The 17,744-nt window shown below is 40.0% G+C and overlaps 5 protein-coding genes across 5 annotated transcripts; 4 read left to right on the top strand and 1 right to left on the bottom strand.

The window, feature by feature from the left end:
• Positions 1-508: 508 nt before the first annotated feature.
• Positions 509-1,398, bottom strand: LOC125201809 (protein NDR1-like). Its single transcript, XM_048100067.2, has one exon. The coding sequence runs from the start codon at positions 1,300-1,302 to the stop codon at positions 634-636; it is 669 nt and encodes a 222-aa protein (XP_047956024.1). The 5' UTR covers positions 1,303-1,398; the 3' UTR covers positions 509-633.
• A 969-nt stretch (positions 1,399-2,367) lies between these two features.
• Positions 2,368-7,709, top strand: LOC125201384 (Transducin/WD40 repeat-like superfamily protein). Its single transcript, XM_048099470.2, has 18 exons — positions 2,368-2,755; positions 3,026-3,100; positions 3,361-3,555; positions 3,904-4,058; positions 4,201-4,318; positions 4,448-4,549; positions 4,740-4,893; positions 4,983-5,091; positions 5,189-5,291; positions 5,398-5,548; positions 5,626-5,752; positions 5,833-5,939; positions 6,014-6,084; positions 6,205-6,265; positions 6,534-6,761; positions 6,844-6,928; positions 7,194-7,372; positions 7,449-7,709. The coding sequence occupies exons 1-18, from the start codon at positions 2,588-2,590 to the stop codon at positions 7,532-7,534; spliced, it is 2,274 nt and encodes a 757-aa protein (XP_047955427.1). The 5' UTR covers positions 2,368-2,587; the 3' UTR covers positions 7,535-7,709.
• Positions 7,710-8,106: 397 nt separating this feature from the next.
• On the top strand, positions 8,107-11,120 carry LOC125201387 (uncharacterized). The gene is made up of 10 exons (XM_048099472.2): positions 8,107-8,241; positions 8,409-8,459; positions 8,529-8,659; positions 8,886-8,958; positions 9,306-9,388; positions 9,507-9,545; positions 10,157-10,227; positions 10,297-10,411; positions 10,506-10,614; positions 10,919-11,120. Exons 2-9 carry the CDS (start codon positions 8,411-8,413, stop codon positions 10,572-10,574), a joined length of 630 nt encoding a protein of 209 aa, XP_047955429.1. The 5' UTR covers positions 8,107-8,241; positions 8,409-8,410; the 3' UTR covers positions 10,575-10,614; positions 10,919-11,120.
• An 886-nt stretch (positions 11,121-12,006) lies between these two features.
• LOC125201386 (polyubiquitin) lies at positions 12,007-14,468 on the top strand. The gene is made up of 2 exons (XM_089065947.1): positions 12,007-12,153; positions 12,890-14,468. Exon 2 carries the CDS (start codon positions 12,890-12,892, stop codon positions 14,261-14,263), a length of 1,374 nt encoding a protein of 457 aa, XP_088922073.1. The 5' UTR covers positions 12,007-12,153; the 3' UTR covers positions 14,264-14,468.
• A 750-nt stretch (positions 14,469-15,218) lies between these two features.
• LOC125201385 (COBRA-like protein 10) lies at positions 15,219-17,744 on the top strand. The gene is made up of 2 exons (XM_048099471.2): positions 15,219-15,894; positions 16,253-17,744. The coding sequence occupies exons 1-2, from the start codon at positions 15,315-15,317 to the stop codon at positions 17,659-17,661; spliced, it is 1,989 nt and encodes a 662-aa protein (XP_047955428.1). The 5' UTR covers positions 15,219-15,314; the 3' UTR covers positions 17,662-17,744.

Raw genomic sequence — 17,744 nt, 5'->3', positions numbered from 1 at the left:
CGAAATTTTATGTAGTGTTGTCTTTGAGTTAATAAAGAGATAGTAAAGTAAGAGAGATGAAAAAGTAGAGACAGAATTGTTTCCGTTTTAGTAAACGTTTCACTTTTAATAGGACAATTCAGAAAAGAAAATATTTCATTTTTAATTATTGAAATGAAGTATTCTATCTTCATCTCTCTATTTTTGTCCTTTTCTACTCTATCTTTCTTTCACTTAACTCACTTTTAACACAATTTCTTAAATCATGTGTCGAAAAGGAACGTCTCTACTACAACGGGACGTATATAACATTTTTTTCAATACATGTGTCTTTTCCTTCATATCATATTATTGATATGGATGGAGAGTAGTGTAGTAAGGGTAAATCACTATAAAAACCATAATATTTCATCAAACTTTAATTTGTTTTGCGACTTTAAAAACAAAAAGATGATTAAATTTAGACTGAAAAAAAAATTAAAGAACAAAATATAATCAAATAAAGAAACGGACCAAAATAGAACATGAATATCACAAAACCACAATCCACAGCTCTTGAATTCACGAATCAATTCATCATTCACACCTTATATCCAAAACTACAAATCATCCAAAAAAATCCATCACCAACACTAATTGAAAAAAAAATAAAAATCAACACAACAAAACAACATACAAACCAAAAATAACCACCGCCACCCAACCCCTCCGCACCTCCGCCGCCGCTGACTTAAGCTTCACACCCTTCTTGCCGACCTTCCCACCGGTGGCGTCGACTTGAACATCTCCGGCAACCTCCAGCCTCTCCCTCTTAGTATACCAAAACATGATCTTGAACTTGACCCTCGTCGCCACCCTCACCCGAAACCCCACCCCCTCCCCGCCCGCGGAGATCGCGTCCCGGGCCTCGGCCCACGGCACCCCCGCCGCGCCCACCAGGGCGCGGCGCCGCGCGCTCTTCTTGTGGCCCTGGTAGAACCCCGGCCACGCGTAGTCGCCGACGGCGATCAAATCAGTATCATCGGAGAAAGAAGAAGAAGAGTTGCGGCGGTAGAATGATAGGGTTAGAGTGGTGTTGGCGTAGTGGACGCCCTTGTCCTTCATGCCGTTGGCGAGCTTGACGTCGAGGAACACGGTGCGGTTGCCCCGGGCGGCGGGGGAGGTGTCGGAGGCGTTGAGGGCGGCGGCGTAGAGGCTTTCGATGGAGAGGGTCGGGTTGGAGGTCCGGAGGCTGAGCCACATGAAGAGGGCGGTGAGGCCGGAGGTGATGATGAAGCTGCAGCAGCAGCGGCAGCACCCGCCGCCGGCGCCGGAGTCTGTCATTTTCTCGTTGGAGATTTTTTTTTTTGGTGTGATTGGTGATTGGGTGATTTGGATTTTTTTTTTAGTCTTGGTCTTTGGTATATTTATTTATAAAGTTGGATTAGTGGGGAAGTCAATTGTTTACATAGTTATGGATTTCCATCTCTTTTCTAGGCAATATCTTGAACAATCAATTTGGCTTTAGCGAGATGGAAGCATTCGAATAATGAGAATGGATTGATCGAATTGGCATGTTTTTAATGCAAAACTGGATTAAACAGGTTAGTAGAATATGAGTTTTATTTTAAAGTTAAATGCTAATGGAATTAGTCACCAGACTGTGACACATATTTACTAAGTTATATAAAAAAGTAAAAATCGATTTTTAAAAAGGACAGGCTTAAAAGACCCAAGAGCACTCGGAATGTTACCAAAATATTACTAATATCTTTTGTTTCGTATTCATGAGTATAACAAGCTAATTTGTACTCTATTCGTCTCTAAAGAATATGCACTTTGGGTTCGACACGAGTTTTAATATAAAATTGACAAAGTAAAAGAAAGATAGTGAGAGAAAGTAACTAAAGTATTGATTTTTCTTGTATTCATTCGAAGACTAGGGATAGGTTCGTGCAAAAATGGACACTTAGGGGGTGTTCGATTTGCAAGATTGTATCCGGGATTAAATTTGTTGTGTGTTTGGTTCACGAGATTCGACCCACAATTCAATCCTAGATGGATAATAATATGATAACTAGTCATAGTTAACCCCTATGACTAAAATAATCTCACAACTTAATCATAGATTGTATTTTGGTATTATTTTTCTAGCAAATCAAACACCATCTTAGGAAATAGAGAGTAATTTTACTACATGCATTTTTTTTTAATGAATCATGTTTGAATACACAACTTTAGTGTTTTTATAAAATATCCCTAACAAAAGAAATATAAATCGATTTTTTAATACAAATATAATTTTGAAGATAAAAGTAAAAAATGGGAACACAAAATATGGTTATTATAAAATATTTTACATTTTTTGAATATATATTAATTAAATAAATTCCACATCATTAATCCACCACAAACTAAACCCTACCTATACCCTGCTATCGCTTCCGCCTTCGACTCTGAAAAAAACAGTTTGCTGTGGAGAAGCGTCCGCCGCCGGTGTCGGTGTCAGAAGCCTCCCTTTCCCTCCTCCTTCCTCCGTCCTAATCGCCGCCTAAAACTCAGATTTCTCTCTCTTCTCGGCTGCACGGCGACTCCTGCGACTGTAGTCAAGCGCTCAAACAACTATAAAATGAGGTCGAAGAGGAATCTCAACGCCTCAGACAAGAAAGACGACTTGCAGAAACGGAAGGAGAGTAATTTGGTTGAAATTGAGAAGAGGATTGAAGAAGCGGAAACGAGTTCTGATGATTCCCCCTTTGTTTCGGATTTCGAAGATAGTGAAAATGATGATGATGAAGTACGTTTCTAATCCTGCTCAAACCTAGTTCTGCTTTCATTAATTAATTTTCGTGTTTTCGTTATGATTGCGATTTAAATGTGTTTCAAATTTTTGTTAACTTTCATTTTGCCCATAAAATTGACGAACCTGCTCACTAAATGGAACCAAATGTCTATTGTTGAGCTATAGAACTTCGGCAATTCATATGTGTTGGATTGTGTTTGCTTTAGTATGCATAAATAGAATATCCAGTTCATTGATGTAATCTTGTTTTTGTAAATTTTGTAGACTCTGACTGGGGATGAAGGCTCAAGTGATGAATCTGGATCCCAAGAAAGTGATCTCTCTGTCTCAGAGGATGAGGTACACAGTTTTTGGCAAATTTTTTGTACTTTGGGTCTTATTAGAGCTGGTACCTAGATTTTTTATTATGAAGATATGCCAAAGATTACTACTTGTCCACAACTTTTTTTCAACAATGATGTCTAGGTTTTGTTGGAGGCATGGTTGTGGTAAGTAGCATGTATAGTTAATTTTGTGGCATCAATATGAGGAAAATCAGGCTATCCATTAGGTTCCTGCTTTGTTGACTTCTTATATAAATATGAGTTTTGCTGTTACAGGATGCTTTTCAATCCAGTGATGATGACGAGGACGATGATAATGCAGTCTCTCCCCACGGTGACAAAGACTCTGTTGAAAACAATAGCACCGTTAGCAAAGTTGATGAACATGATAGTGGTGGGGTTGAAGACAACACTGGCGGGAGTGATGATTCACGTGAAATAGTTGAGGAGAGTGACTCGTCTGAAGATGAGGTATATTCATGTACCAGTTTTATTTTAATATCACAAACATCTCTTCTATCTTCTGAATTCCTTACATCCCCAAGTGTCCAAAGGGGAAAAGAATAAGTAATTTGTCTATAAGAAAAGGAAAGGACACTCCAATGCTTTATAGGTGTAAGACATAAGTTTATGCTAACCTATTTTACAAAGTCCTTGCCAATCAAGATTGGTCTTTTTTATTTCAATTTAGCATGCTTGAATATCTAATCAGTGTAACTCAGTTTGTTAGGTGACTGATGAAGAAACTGTCTGAGAGACTGAGAGAATCATACAAATTGTTTGAAATGTGTCACTTATGAATTTCCTTCTTGAAATCAGGTTGCACCTCGCAATACTATTGGAGATGTTCCTTTGAAATGGTACAAGGATGAAGAACATATTGGATATGATCTATCTGGAAAGAAGATCAAGAAAAAAGAGAAAAAGAGCAAGCTCGATTCTTTTCTTGCAAGGACTGATGATGCAAAGAGTTGGTGAGTCCATATCTGAAACCAGTGTTCTGTTATAATTCTAGTGCGGAGTGCCTATAGTCAATTCCTACATTGTGTTTCTATGCATATGTACTCCTAGCAAGATGCATTGTGGTGATTAGTTTGTGTTTTGCATGGCATTCAGGCGTAAGATAATAGATGAGTACAATGACGAGGAAGTGGAGTTGACAAAAGAAGAGATCAATCTCATCCGGAGAATGATGGATTCAAAGGCACCTCATGCTGATTTTGATCCATATCCGGTGCGTAATATCCTCATTTTGTGATCAAATTTATTGGTTTTGTACTTTGGCATTTGCTACTTTCACTTCAATTGATTATGTATGTTTTGTTGATTGTGGAATCTGATTATTCTTTGTCTTGCTCTGCAGTCTTATATTGATTGGTTCACTTGGGATGGTGCCAAGCATCCACTATCAAATGCACCAGAACCAAAGAGACGTTTCATTCCTTCTAAGTGGGATGCTAAAAAGGTATGTGGTTGCATGCTTGTTAGTTCTACTACTCCATATCTACTTTCTGATCTTGTGGTGATTTGTTGCTTTCCATATTATTATCCTGTCATGCTTTGAGCAAACAGATGCAGTTGATATATTTTTAGGATGTTACGAGCTGCACTTCCAATACTTTTTGATTTTGTGTGTAACCTTTTCAATATTATAGGTTGTCAAGTATGTCCGGGCCATCAGGAGTGGCCAGATTAAGCTTGATGACAAACCAAAGGAAGAGCCCAAATTTTATGATTTGTGGGGTGAAGCCAGTTCTGCTGATAGACAGGGATTGGCATATATTCCTGCTCCAAAACCTAAGCTGCCGGGTTTGTTTGCTATCTGAAATTTGAAATGGCTGGATATTATTTCTTCAAGTTTTCATGATCTCAAGATGGATTGTGTTATATATTTTCAGGTCACGAGGAGTCTTACAATCCCTCTTTAGAATACATCCCAACACAAGAAGAAATTAATGCTTACCAGCTCATGTTTGAGGAGGACAGGCCTAAATTTATACCAAAACAGTAATTTTTCCGTGCCATGTTCCAGTAGATGATCTTTACTTCTGTCAGAAGCATTGTGCAAGGAGTTCTAATTATATTCTTTCGATGTGAAATTCAGATATACTTCCTTGAGAAGTGTTCCTGCATATGAGAAAGCTGTCCAAGAGACGTTCGATCGATGTTTGGATCTTTATCTATGTCCAAGAGTTCATAAGAAACGTGTACGTGTTTCTTACATGCTTAGATGAATTCTTAATTTAGTTTGGAAAATAATAATTGATGGTAAATGTGAGATTAATCTCAAATTATTTCCTGCTCAAATTCCAGATTAATATTGATCCCGAGTCTTTGAAACCAAAGCTGCCAAGCCCTAAAAATCTTAAACCGTATCCAACAACTTGTTATCTCGAGTACAGAGGTCATAAGGGCCCAGTGGTGACTATTTCTGCAGAGGCCACAGGACAGTGGCTTGCTTCTGGTTCGATCTCTAATGAGCTTCAAGTCTAAAATATATATTTAGAACTGGTATCTAAATGAACTTTTTTGTTAATTAAGGTTCAAAAGATGGGACTCTCCGCATTTGGGAAGTTGAAACTGGCAGGTGTCTCCAGATCTGGGATATAGGTGAACCTATCAGCGAGGTTGAATGGAATCCCGAGCTTCCTATATTAGCTGTAGCAGCGTAAGAAATATCTGAGAGCCTTAACTTAACTTGCATTGGGAATGGATGATGGTATATATCAATAATTTACTAATTTTCAGGGGCCAAGATGTGTTCATTTTGAAAACCAGTTGTGGAAGTGATGAACATCAGAAAAAGATCGAAGATCTTCTCCATGTTCAACCGCAGGTGGAGGCTGATGACTCTGGTAAGTATAACGAAGAAACTAATCAATCTTTATGCACTGTGCCCTTTTCCACATACTAACAACTTTGTATTCAGATACAAATGAATCTATTGTCAACTGGCTTCAGGACGATACACATGGAGGAATCAGACTGAAGCATTTTAAGGTGCTTTTTTGCTTTATTGTTTTCCACATCTCAACTTATATTTGTCTCATGCTGCTCCGTAATCAGTCATTTCTCAACATCTTCTGTTACGGATAATGACTTATTGTTGCTGAATTGCAGACTGTTACTAAAGTGGAATGGCATCGTAAAGGAGACTATCTTTCAACTCTCATGCCATCTGATATCCTTTTACTGGCTATATATATGCTGTAGTTGTTTCAGTATGTTTTTATTTTTTAAAATTAGGCCTCAAATAATAGTACTCCATCTGATAGTATATACTAGAGTGAATTAGAAGAGCTTGTTATATATACAAAATAGTTATATGTGTTAAAAATGCAAGAATATGTAGTTTCCTTGCATTCTTACTCCCTGTTACAGTTTGTGTCCTGGTTTTGCAATGGTAGCTATACGCTTGCTCAGATTGACATTCCTTAACTTAAATGTACGCGAATCAAGATCAGTGTTAGTTCACCAACTCTCCAAAAAACTTACACAACGGATTCCATTCAAGACAAAAGGAATTCATGTTGCAAGTGCTTTCCATCCTACACGTTCCATGTTCTTTGCTGCAACAAAAAAGGATGTCCGCGTCTATGATCTATTGAAGCAAAAACTTGTCAAAAAACTTGAACCCGGTGTCCGTGAAATTTCTTCCCTCGCTATCCACCCTGGTGGTATGTCTTTCTCTTTCTGATCTGATACCCCACCTCCACACGTGTTAGAGTACACACACACATCTGATCCCTTGTAATGCAGGTGATAATGCCATTGTTGGAAGCAAAGATGGAAAATTGTGTTGGTTTGACATGGACCTTTCATCCAAACCTTATAAAGTCCTTAGGTAATGACTTTGAGATGAGCTTGGTTATTGTTATTTGACTCTTTCTCACGCTTTGCTATGCAGTCCCGTATTGTATTTCATGATAGGGCCGCCTAGTCTAATTATCTATACCGTCAATTTCCATCTATCGTGCAGCCTTGTTTTTTATTATCATATTCATCATTTTGAAAGATTGGAATTTATTTGAACTTGCTTCTTGTTAACAATCACAAAAAAAGTTGGATCCAGATTCTTGCCTGCTTATCGAGTCTGTCCAATTTTGCAGATGCCATGGAAAAGATATCACCAGTGTTGCCTACCATCGGTCCTACCCTTTATTTGTGTCAAGCTCAGATGATTGCACAGCATACGTTTTCCATGGAATGGTGTATTCGGATCTTAATCAAAACCCACTGATAGTTCCCCTGGAGATTCTTCGAGGGCATTCCAGTTTTGATGGAAGAGGTAACTAGCGGATTTTTATATTGGTACGAGGATGTTTTGCATGTTAATAATCGTTGTATTCGGGTGGTTTGTGCAGGAGTTATGGACTGTAAGTTCCATCCAAGGCAACCTTGGCTGTTCACTGCCGGCGCAGATTCCTTGATTAAGCTCTATTGCCATTAGCTCTTCATAGACCATTCATACCCTAGGCTAAGCTCCCTTCACACCTCTCTTGAGGTTGAGGACAAGTTTTGATTTGAGGTTGTATGTTTGACGGTTATTAACTCCAGATTGTAGCATTTTGATATATTGGCATCTAAAGAAGTTACTTATATAGCAATTAATTATGTCGATTGTATCTCGGTATTTGGAATTTATCAATTTGATCACAAGTTTTCAAATTTCGTATATGAAATTTCACTCTAACCATTGTTTCCTGACATATTCAAATTAAATTTGATTACTCATGTACAATCATATAAAATAATTACTAAAATCTGTACAAATTAGAAAGTTTGTAAATAGAATCTATAAGTAGAAAATCTTGAGGTCACGGGTTTAAATCCCGTTGCCCGCTGGAAGACTTTCGGCTTTGATTTGCAAACCCGATTGAGCAGGATGAATCGGATTCTACACCTGTGGTTAATAAAAAAAAAAAGTAGAAATCTTGATAGTACAAAAAGTTTGCCTTTATATTCAAGGCTTCCTATTTATCGTTTAATTTAGTACTATTTCATTTTTTATAATTCAGCAAAAGTCCCAAAATAGGCTTCATTTATTAACAACCATTCATTTATTAGTATTCATCACTTCAACACTCAGCTCATCTCTAAATCTCTATAATCTTCTATTTTCTGGTTATAGTCGTTCGCCACTTCATTTGATCCAAGGTAACTACTTTGTTTTCTGTTTATTTCAGTGTTTTCTATTACAATTGAATTCGTTTTCATCGCTGATTCTATTCCTGTTTTTAATGTGTAATTTATCGGAATTTTGTGTTTGTGTTTGTGTTTGTGTAATCTATCGGATTTCGATGTTAATTTTAGTGCGTTTGCAGTTATGGAGCTCGCTCTTTGCTGGCCTTCTTCTTCCTTCGTTTCTGCACATTGTGAGCTTTGCGCCATAAAATAATTCGACATATTCTACCGAATAACTAACTCTTCACAATTCTTATCAGATCACAACAAAGGCGATGCTTTCAAAAGCAAATTTCCAAGTTCGTTTACTGGAAAATTGATGTACAGCAATTCCATTTCCACCAGAAATGCAGGAACAATACCAACACGGCGTGCCCTTATTTCTTCCGTGGTTCGAGATTCTCTACTCTTTTAGTTACTCAGTTTCTGCTGATAATATCTCTTTTAGTATTTGATATGAATGGAATTAGGGGTTTGTTAATTTAGAACAAGTTTTTCCATTTCTCTTTGCAAGCATAGTGATTGCAGGCTGCAGCGTTTAGGTTTAGGTAAACATTTTGGATGAATTAAATTAAGTAGAATGCAAATATAATTCAGTGTCAAATTTTATGGTGCAGCTTGGTCGGAAGGCGGTGAAAGGGACTACTGTTATTCCTGACCCTGATTATCGAATTCCAGTTGTGCTTTTTGGTAGGTTTTAATGATTGGAAGTGACAAATTATAAATGCTTTTACATATCTGCTACACAATTTGAATCATGTATTATAGCACCTTGTGTTGCTTGTCATTAACAGGGAGAAAAAAAAGGTATACGAAGCTCCTGCGTTAGGATATTTGAGACAGTTGTTGATATGATGTATAGATAATAATATGGGCTAATCCATTCATGGATTGATTAATTTGAACTTGCTTCTTGATTTCATCCTTCAAATACTCAATTACAGTAGTAGTATATTTTTATCTTTGAATCCTAATCCTACCACACAAATAGAAGTTCTTGTATGATGGTTACAGTCTGAGTTTCTGAACTTGAGCAGGAATGGCTGGTGGTTTTGTTTATGCTGATAATTTAGTAGCGGCAGTACCTGTTGGCCTTCTGGGGTTGCTTCTGCTAGTCCAGGTACTGTCAGGTTCCTTAGCTGATAAATTAGTCAAATGTTATTGCTAGATTAGAAACATATCTTCGTAGAAGTCTGTTCATATGATATTTTTTTACCTCTAGATAACTCTTCTTTCAGGCAACAAGAGTGAGATTTGTCTTTGATAAGGAAGCCCTGGTTTGTTCTCTTATTCTTAATAACTTACTTCATTTGTAACTCATATATTCATTTTGTCTTGAATTGTGTTAGTATTGTTCTTGATGGTTGGAATAGAGTTCTCCCTTTGATCTATGTTGTATACCGGTTGATAGGACTTTTGTCAAACTATGCTTCTATCTAGAGTCTAGAGACTCTAGACTATAGACCAACTTGTTTGTATTGAGACGATTTTTCAAAAGATGCCAATGTCCTGTCTGTCACATTACATATTTTCTACTAAATGGTAGAGTGGATCAGTTGAACTATGAGCCTCAAATTGAGTGTGATATATGCGTTTATGACTTGCAGTTGTGATGTTATGAATTTAGAAAGTAAGTAGTAATATACTAGTAGCAAAGGTAGCAAATTCAAATGTCTGGCATATTTGAACGCCAAAAAAAGGGAAATGACTCTACAATGGTCGAACGTCCCAAAAATGGAAAAACGACTCAACTACCGTAGAACGGAGGGGGGGGGAGTGGTTGTTTTCTCGGCAACACAGAGAAAAAAACCATCCTTTACATTTTGACTATAGTCCATATCATTCTGGTTTGCTATATATCAATGGCTTATACCAAACCTCATTACAGGAAGTAAAAGTTGGAGATCAGCTTCAAGAGTCGGGTGAAAATGTTTTTGTAGGTGGAAAAAACCGGTGGAAGTGAGTGGAACTTTTCTTTTAGCTGATTTTCTCATGAGTTCAATTTGATTTATCTCAATAAATGATCAGATATTCAACGTTTGTCAACTGGGAGCTCTGGTGGCCATCGTTCCCAATCCTGGTTTATTTCAAAGAGACACAGACAAAACCTGAAGGACAAATCCATTTTTTCCCAGTAATATTTGTAAGTGTTCTGTATGTGGTAAAGAGGCAATTTTGTTTTGAAGCATGGAAATTTGTATCCAACTTCCCATCACCCTCCTTTCGGTTTCGTGCAGAATGGGAAACAACTCTATAATGCTTTAGTGGAAAGATGCGGTCCTTCAAAAACTAGCGGACCCAGCTGAAATGAGATGGGCAACTAAACTGTGTTCAAACAATAGTAAGGTATGAAATGTTGCACTTTCACATTCAACCACTCTTTTTTGCCAGTGATATATATTTTCATCAAACCATCCATAACCATATCTGTTAATGGACATGCCAAAATTTGCAAATAGAATAGGGATGTAATTCTCCACTACTTGAAACTTGCAAATAGAATAGGGATGTCATTATCAAAATAAAAGGGGCATGCCAAAATTGATAAAACAAGTTCTAAAACTCACATAATCTATTGTGTCCTAATATACAGTATGTGCCTTCTCTCTCATGTTTTATTTCTGATGATGTGATGGAATTTTGTGGACAGAGTGGAAGCTGCTATTTGCAAAGTTGAAGCAAACCGAAGGAATGAACCAAGAAGAGGAGACATTGTAGATCAAGTGTAGATAAATAGTATGTTGGATGTAGCAACATATATCATGTTGCAACTTTGTTTATATGCATATAGAGGAATGTTATGTTGTAATTCTAAATATCTAATTTCTTATGTTAACATTGTTCATGGACTATATATCTGTGGGAGGATCAATTGGGAAAAAGAACAAAAAAGTGATAATACAAAAGGATAGATAATTGCTTGGAAATTATCACAATGGTTGAAACTTTGCCGCTACGTCGCTTTAAAAATGCATATCCACAAGTTGTTGAATGTCCAATTGTTTTTAGTTCAAGTTGCCTCTATTAAACAATTGTTGGATATCTTTGTCATGTTATCCAAAATTTGCTGAATCATAAATAGAGGTCTAAGATGATTTTATACATTAAAATGGATGCAATATAGATAAAGTTAATTGTCAAATGGCAGTGATAAAATACAAACTTAAATATCGTACAAACTATAAATTTTTTAACACAATGTCAACATAATGTAAAATTTCAAGATTTTGATGTCAATACAATGTTAACACAATATTAACACAATGTCAACCGTTACACTGTATTGATATTTTCTGTTGCTATTATTTTGTAATCTATTGACATTTTTTAACGGTCCAAATTATAATTCGAAGTTTGTGCAGTATTTAAAATTTGCATTTGATTACATTCCTCGTAGTCAAATAGGTAATCTACTTGTTTTTTTTTTTTTTTTTAATTAATGAATTTGCATTTTCCCTAAAAAAGAAAACGAAGTGTAGAAAATTGGGTGCAATGAATTAGGTATAATAATCACACATATATGGTCATAATTGGATGACATATATGATATTCCTATTAATTGATTAGATATACTTGAATATGGAAAAGGTCTTATTCGCCGCCTCCAAAATCGATAAGTTTGTTTCCTTTTCTTGAGAATATTAATTTAATAAAGTTGCTATAACAACCATTCAATTATTAGTATTCCTCAAATACTATCTATTAAAAAATTTAAAAAAATTGGTCAACCGGTTGATTCGGTGACCGGTTTGAGTCGGTCTCCTGCATATATATATATAGATGAGCTCCGATCCCTCTTCCTCATATCATCATTCAGCTCCTCTCTAAATCTCAATACTCTTCAATTTTCTGGTTATAGTCGTTCGCCAATTCATTTGATCCAAGGTAATTACCTTGCTTTCTGTTTTAGATCCGTGTATTTTCAATACGATCGAACTCGTTCTTATCGCTGATTCTATTCATGTTTTTAATGTGTAATTTATCGGATTTGTGTGTTTCTGGATCTGCGAACGAGATTATCATATGCAAACGAATTTGATCCGTCGCATATATGTTGATTTCGTTGTTAATTTTAGGTTGACTTCGTATACTTGATTTTAGCTGTGACTGATTCGCATATTTTGGGGGTTTTGGGGGAAAATAGGCGAATCCGTTCGTCTTCGGTTGTTTTCTTTGGTTTCTGTTGATTATTAGGGTTTTGTTTAGCTGCTAGTATTATTTTAAATACAGTTGATTTTTGGCTGGATAAATCTGTACATGATCGTATCTAGCTTTGTATTCTGTGTCAAGAAAAAGTTGCAACTGATTTTTATGGTCCATTTCTGATTAGGCTCCATGTGTTTCTATGCAAACGTATTTGATCCGTCGCTTGTCCATCATGTTGATTTTGTTGTTAATTTTTGTTTGTGGTTGATGAATCCACTGGTTCCCCGGTAGTTTTTCTTTGGTTTCTGTTGTTTTTTTGGATTTTTGTTTAACCACTGTTGTTTTTTTGATGCAATTGATTGTTGGCTGGATAATTCTGTATATAATCTTACCTAGCTTTCTCTGTTTCAAGAAAAAAGGTAACAAAAAGTTTGTATGATCAGTTTATGATAAGATTTGTATTTGAATTATACAGATGCAGATCTTTGTGAAAACTCTAACTGGTAAGACGATCACCCTCGAAGTTGAGAGCTCAGACACCATTGACAACGTCAAGGCAAAGATCCAAGACAAGGAGGGGATCCCCCCAGACCAGCAGAGGTTGATATTTGCTGGCAAGCAGCTTGAGGATGGCCGAACTCTTGCAGATTACAACATCCAAAAGGAGTCCACCCTTCACTTGGTCCTCCGCCTCCGTGGAGGCATGCAAATCTTTGTTAAGACCTTGACCGGAAAGACTATCACACTTGAGGTTGAGAGCTCAGACACCATAGACAATGTCAAGGCAAAGATCCAAGACAAGGAGGGGATCCCCCCAGACCAGCAGAGGTTGATCTTTGCTGGCAAGCAGCTCGAGGATGGCCGCACTCTTACTGATTATAACATCCAAAAGGAGTCCACCCTTCACTTGGTCCTCCGCCTCCGTGGTGGCATGCAAATCTTTGTTAAGACCTTGACCGGAAAGACTATCACCCTTGAGGTCGAGAGCTCAGACACCATTGACAACGTCAAGGCAAAGATCCAAGACAAGGAGGGTATCCCCCCAGACCAGCAGAGGTTGATATTTGCAGGAAAGCAGCTTGAGGATGGGCGAACCCTTGCTGATTACAACATTCAAAAGGAGAGCACTCTTCACTTGGTCCTCCGCCTCCGTGGTGGTATGCAAATCTTCGTTAAGACCTTGACTGGAAAGACCATCACCCTTGAGGTCGAGAGCTCAGACACCATCGACAATGTCAAGGCGAAGATCCAAGACAAGGAGGGCATCCCCCCAGACCAGCAGAGGTTGATCTTTGCTGGCAAGCAGCTCGAGGATGGGCGAACACTTGCTGACTACAACATTCAAAAGGAGAGCACTCTTCACTTGGTGCTCAGGCTGAGGGGTGGAATGCAAATCTTTGTGAAGACACTGACTGGGAAGACGATCACGTTGGAGGTGGAGAGTTCGGACACCATAGACAATGTCAAGGCTAAGATCCAAGACAAGGAGGGCATCCCTCCAGACCAGCAGAGGTTGATCTTTGCTGGCAAGCAGCTTGAGGATGGTCGCACGCTGGCGGACTATAATATCCAGAAGGAGTCCACCCTGCATCTGGTGCTGAGGTTGCGCGGAGGGATGCAGATCTTTGTGAAGACTCTGACCGGGAAGACAATCACGTTGGAGGTGGAGAGTTCGGACACGATTGACAACGTGAAAGCAAAGATCCAGGACAAGGAGGGTATCCCGCCGGACCAGCAGAGGCTGATCTTTGCTGGGAAGCAGCTGGAAGATGGAAGGACTCTTGCTGACTATAACATACAGAAGGAGTCCACCCTTCACCTTGTCCTGCGCCTTCGTGGTGGTTTCTAAAATGGTGGCTTTGCCTTTTGTCTGATTTGTTTGCTTCTGGTTTCAACGTTGGGGAGTTTCAGTTTCTAAAATGGTGACTTTTACCTTTGTTTGATTTGTTTGCTTTTGGATTATAATGTTGGGTTTCAGTGAATGCGATATGTAATATGCCTATATCACTCTTTTGTTCTTTGCAATTATGCATCTCAATATCTTTGGATTTTCATTGTCTTTAATAGGAGTATATTTACTACTGTATCTATTTTCTCAACTAATAATATCCTATGGTAGGTGAGTTTAAATTTGGAATGTGTCAACCGGTTTTGTTAAATCATGTAATTAAAGGATATATTTTGTCATATGACTTTTTCTCTACTCATAAATTATTAATATTATTACTAATAATATTATAAGGTAAGACTATTTGTTCACTTAATCCAATATTAAAATATGTTTCCATACTACCAAACTAACATGAATTTAAACATAACTAAGCAAATACACATCCTGCAACTAAGCAAATACACATCCTGCAAAAGTAAAACCATCAATTCATCATCACCACTCTCAACGAACACCATGCCCAAACTCACCGCTCTCCTCCGACAACCACCACCGTGACAACGGAGGAGTCGTGCAAGACGGAGGGAGCCAAGTAACATTTTATTTGCTAATGGATACTTTTGTCTATTTTTAATGACACATATAGATATAGATATACGATCAATCAATTTGGGTGCAAGATTAACTAAGAGTAACTAAAAAGAAAGGTATGTACTAGAAATAAATAAGAAGCAAGAAATACTGAAGAAATAGTTAAAATAGAAAATCCTATATCCTCTCGTGACCTCGCAACATAAAAGAGGGTCATACTTGAATATAGCCACCCACAAATTTCTACCTCTATTCTAATCCTTCCCTTAACAAACTCTCTCATCCTTTTTCTTCACTCTCATCACTTTTCATTTCCCCCCTTTCCCCCCTCCTCTCCAACGGGGCATTAGAGCCATCGTCGGCACCGTGCCATGCCCCGTTCTAGACAAATCAAATCAAATCAAATCGAATCCAATCGATGCTCATATCACAATCCCGCGCCAGGATCCCATGGCCCCTCCTCGTCCTCGTCCTCTGGGGCGTCGCAGTTGCGCAGGACTACGATGTCCCAGGCACCCCAGGAATCCATGAGGGGCCCCCTCCCCCACCCCTAGAGATTGAGCAGTGCAATGGGATATTCTTGTCGTACACGTTCGAGGGGCGGGAGAAGGAGTACCCGCACGTGAAGAACGTGACGGCCCAGGCATGGGCGTTCAAGGCCACGGCCGCGATCCTGAACGCCGGGGCCCAGGAGCTCAAGTCATGGAAGATGTTTGTGGGCTTCCAGCACGACGAGCTCCTAGTGGCCGCGGAGGGGGCCATTGTGGTGAACGGCGAGGGGTTCCCCATCCGTGTGGGGAAGAACGGGACCGTGCTGGCCGGGTACCCGCAGGCGGACCTCAAGACCGCCATCGAGACGGCGTCGGATTTCGGGCAAATGCAGGTGCAGGTCACTCTTAAGGGGACCCAGTTCGGGGTGGCCGAGAAAGCCACCCCTATGCCTAAGTCCTTGAAGCTTGTTAATGAAGGTTACAAATGCCCCGCCGCCACTCGCAAAGGTGCCTTCATTTACACGACATTTTTCAATACTCAAAATTCACGACTATATTACTATACTACCTCCGCCCCATGATAAGAGTCACTGTTATTTCGGTTCGTCCCACAATAAGAGTCACATATCACTTTTACAAGCCGGCCCCACATTGCACCAACTTATTCCACTCACATTTTATTATAAAACAAATATATATATGTGGCACCCTCAGTCCACTAACTTATTCACTTTTCTTAAAATTTGTGCCCACACCAAATGCGACTCATGTTGTGGCACAGAGGTAGTAATTATTAGTAAAGTAATTTTTTTTAAAAAAATAACCCCTACTCATTATTTTTTCTGCGTCTGTCCTTGCTCGCCAGACGGGTACATGCACGTGTGTTGCAAAAAGGATCCGAAGTTTAAGGACAAGAAGCAGAAGACGAAGTACACCCTGCGCACGTATGGTGACCTCCACTTCACCTACGACGTCCTCCGTGCCTACGAGAACAAGTACCAAGCGCAGGTGACGATTGACAACATCCACCCCCTCGGCCGCCTCGACCAGTGGAACCTCACGTGGGAGTGGATGCGTAACGAGTTCATCCACGACATGCGCGGCGCCTTCACCCACCGCAAGGACCCATCGGAATGCATCTTCGGCCCACAAGGCCAGTACTACAAAGACTTCGATTTCTCGACCGTCATGAACTGTCAGAAGAAGCCGGTCATCTCCGACCTTCCCCCAGAGCTCGAGAACGACGAAAAAGTCGGAAAACTCCCATATTGTTGTAAAGACGGCCTCCTCCTCCCCATCACCATGAACAAGACCAAAGCCCGAGCCATTTTCCAGATGGAGGTTTTCAAACTCCCGCCCGATTTGAACCGGACCGCGGTCAGCCCGCCTCAGAACTGGAAGATCACGGGCCGGTTGAACCCGAACTATAAATGTGGACCGCCGGTCCGGGTCGACCCGTCCGAGTTCCCTGACCCGCGGGGGATCGAGTCAACCGGGTCCGCCATCGCCAGCTGGCAAATCAACTGCAACATGAGCCGGCCGAAGCCGAAGCAGAACCGGTGCTGCGTCTCCTACTCTGCTTTTTACGCGGACGGGGCCATCCCGTGCAACACGTGCGCGTGCGGGTGCAACGACGAGAACCCGCAGTGCGACAGGGACACGGCAGCGCTTCCTGTCCCACCTAGCAGCTTACTGGTTCCCTTCGCGAACAGGACAGCGAAGACGGTCGCGTTCGCGAAGATCAACCATGAGAAGCTGCCGAGGAAGCTGCCCTGCCCCGACAACTGCGGCGTGAGCATCAACTGGCACGTCGACTCCGACTACAAGACGGGGTGGACGGCTAGGATGACGGTGTTCAACTGGGAGGAGGACGCGTTTGTCGACTGGTACTCGGCTGTGGAGTTGAAGCGGGCCTTCCCCGGGTTCGAGAAATCTTACTCGTTCAACGGAAGCGTGATGAGCAGAGTGGACAACACGATATTCATGCAGGGCTTGCCCGGGATGAACTACCTTGTCGGGGAGGTCAACGGGACCCACCCTGGCAAGGATCTGCCCGTGCCGGGGAAGCAGCAGTCGGTGTTGTCGTTCTCGAAGAAGCATATCCATGGATTGAAGATAGCGCACGGGGACGGGTTCCCGACGAAGCTTTATTTCAACGGGGAGGAGTGCGCGCTTCCGAAGGTGTTGCCCAAGGCTGCTGCCCCGGGCTTGACGCCCGCGACAGCAGTTTCGGCGCTCTTGCTTGCTGTGGTTGCTTTGCTTCTTCTTTTTTAGCTAACCATCACTTATTCCGTTGATTTGTTCATGTAATAATATTAAACCTAATTAATATCAGAGTAAATGCAGTCAGATGTTTA

This window comes from Salvia hispanica, chromosome 2 (genome assembly GCF_029641045.1).
Source record: "Salvia hispanica isolate PSC_SH4W2 chromosome 2, Shi_PSC_v1, whole genome shotgun sequence".
NCBI classification, from domain to species: Eukaryota; Viridiplantae; Streptophyta; class Magnoliopsida; order Lamiales; family Lamiaceae; genus Salvia; species Salvia hispanica.
This window is presented reverse-complemented; position numbering and strand designations above follow the sequence as displayed.

What these genes read in the sequence shown, in the direction of transcription:
- LOC125201385 (XM_048099471.2), top strand. Translation starts at nt 15,315, where the DNA reads ATGCTCATATCACAATCCCGCGCCAGGATCCCATGGCCCCTCCTCGTC. An exon ending in CCCCGCCGCCACTCGCAAAG is followed by an intron (nt 15,895 to 16,252) that starts GTGCCTTCATTT and finishes CTTGCTCGCCAG; the next exon opens with ACGGGTACATGCACGTGTGT.
- LOC125201384 (XM_048099470.2), top strand. Translation starts at nt 2,588, where the DNA reads ATGAGGTCGAAGAGGAATCTCAACGCCTCAGACAAGAAAGACGACTTG. An exon ending in GGTGGAGGCTGATGACTCTG is followed by an intron (nt 5,940 to 6,013) that starts GTAAGTATAACG and finishes CTTTGTATTCAG; the next exon opens with ATACAAATGAATCTATTGTC. An exon ending in AAACCTTATAAAGTCCTTAG is followed by an intron (nt 6,929 to 7,193) that starts GTAATGACTTTG and finishes CCAATTTTGCAG; the next exon opens with ATGCCATGGAAAAGATATCA.
- LOC125201387 (XM_048099472.2), top strand. Translation starts at nt 8,411, where the DNA reads ATGGAGCTCGCTCTTTGCTGGCCTTCTTCTTCCTTCGTTTCTGCACAT. An exon ending in TTCCTTCGTTTCTGCACATT is followed by an intron (nt 8,460 to 8,528) that starts GTGAGCTTTGCG and finishes AATTCTTATCAG; the next exon opens with ATCACAACAAAGGCGATGCT. An exon ending in GGTTGCTTCTGCTAGTCCAG is followed by an intron (nt 9,389 to 9,506) that starts GTACTGTCAGGT and finishes CTCTTCTTTCAG; the next exon opens with GCAACAAGAGTGAGATTTGT.
- LOC125201386 (XM_089065947.1), top strand. Translation starts at nt 12,890, where the DNA reads ATGCAGATCTTTGTGAAAACTCTAACTGGTAAGACGATCACCCTCGAA.
- LOC125201809 (XM_048100067.2), bottom strand. Translation starts at nt 1,302, where the DNA reads ATGACAGACTCCGGCGCCGGCGGCGGGTGCTGCCGCTGCTGCTGCAGC.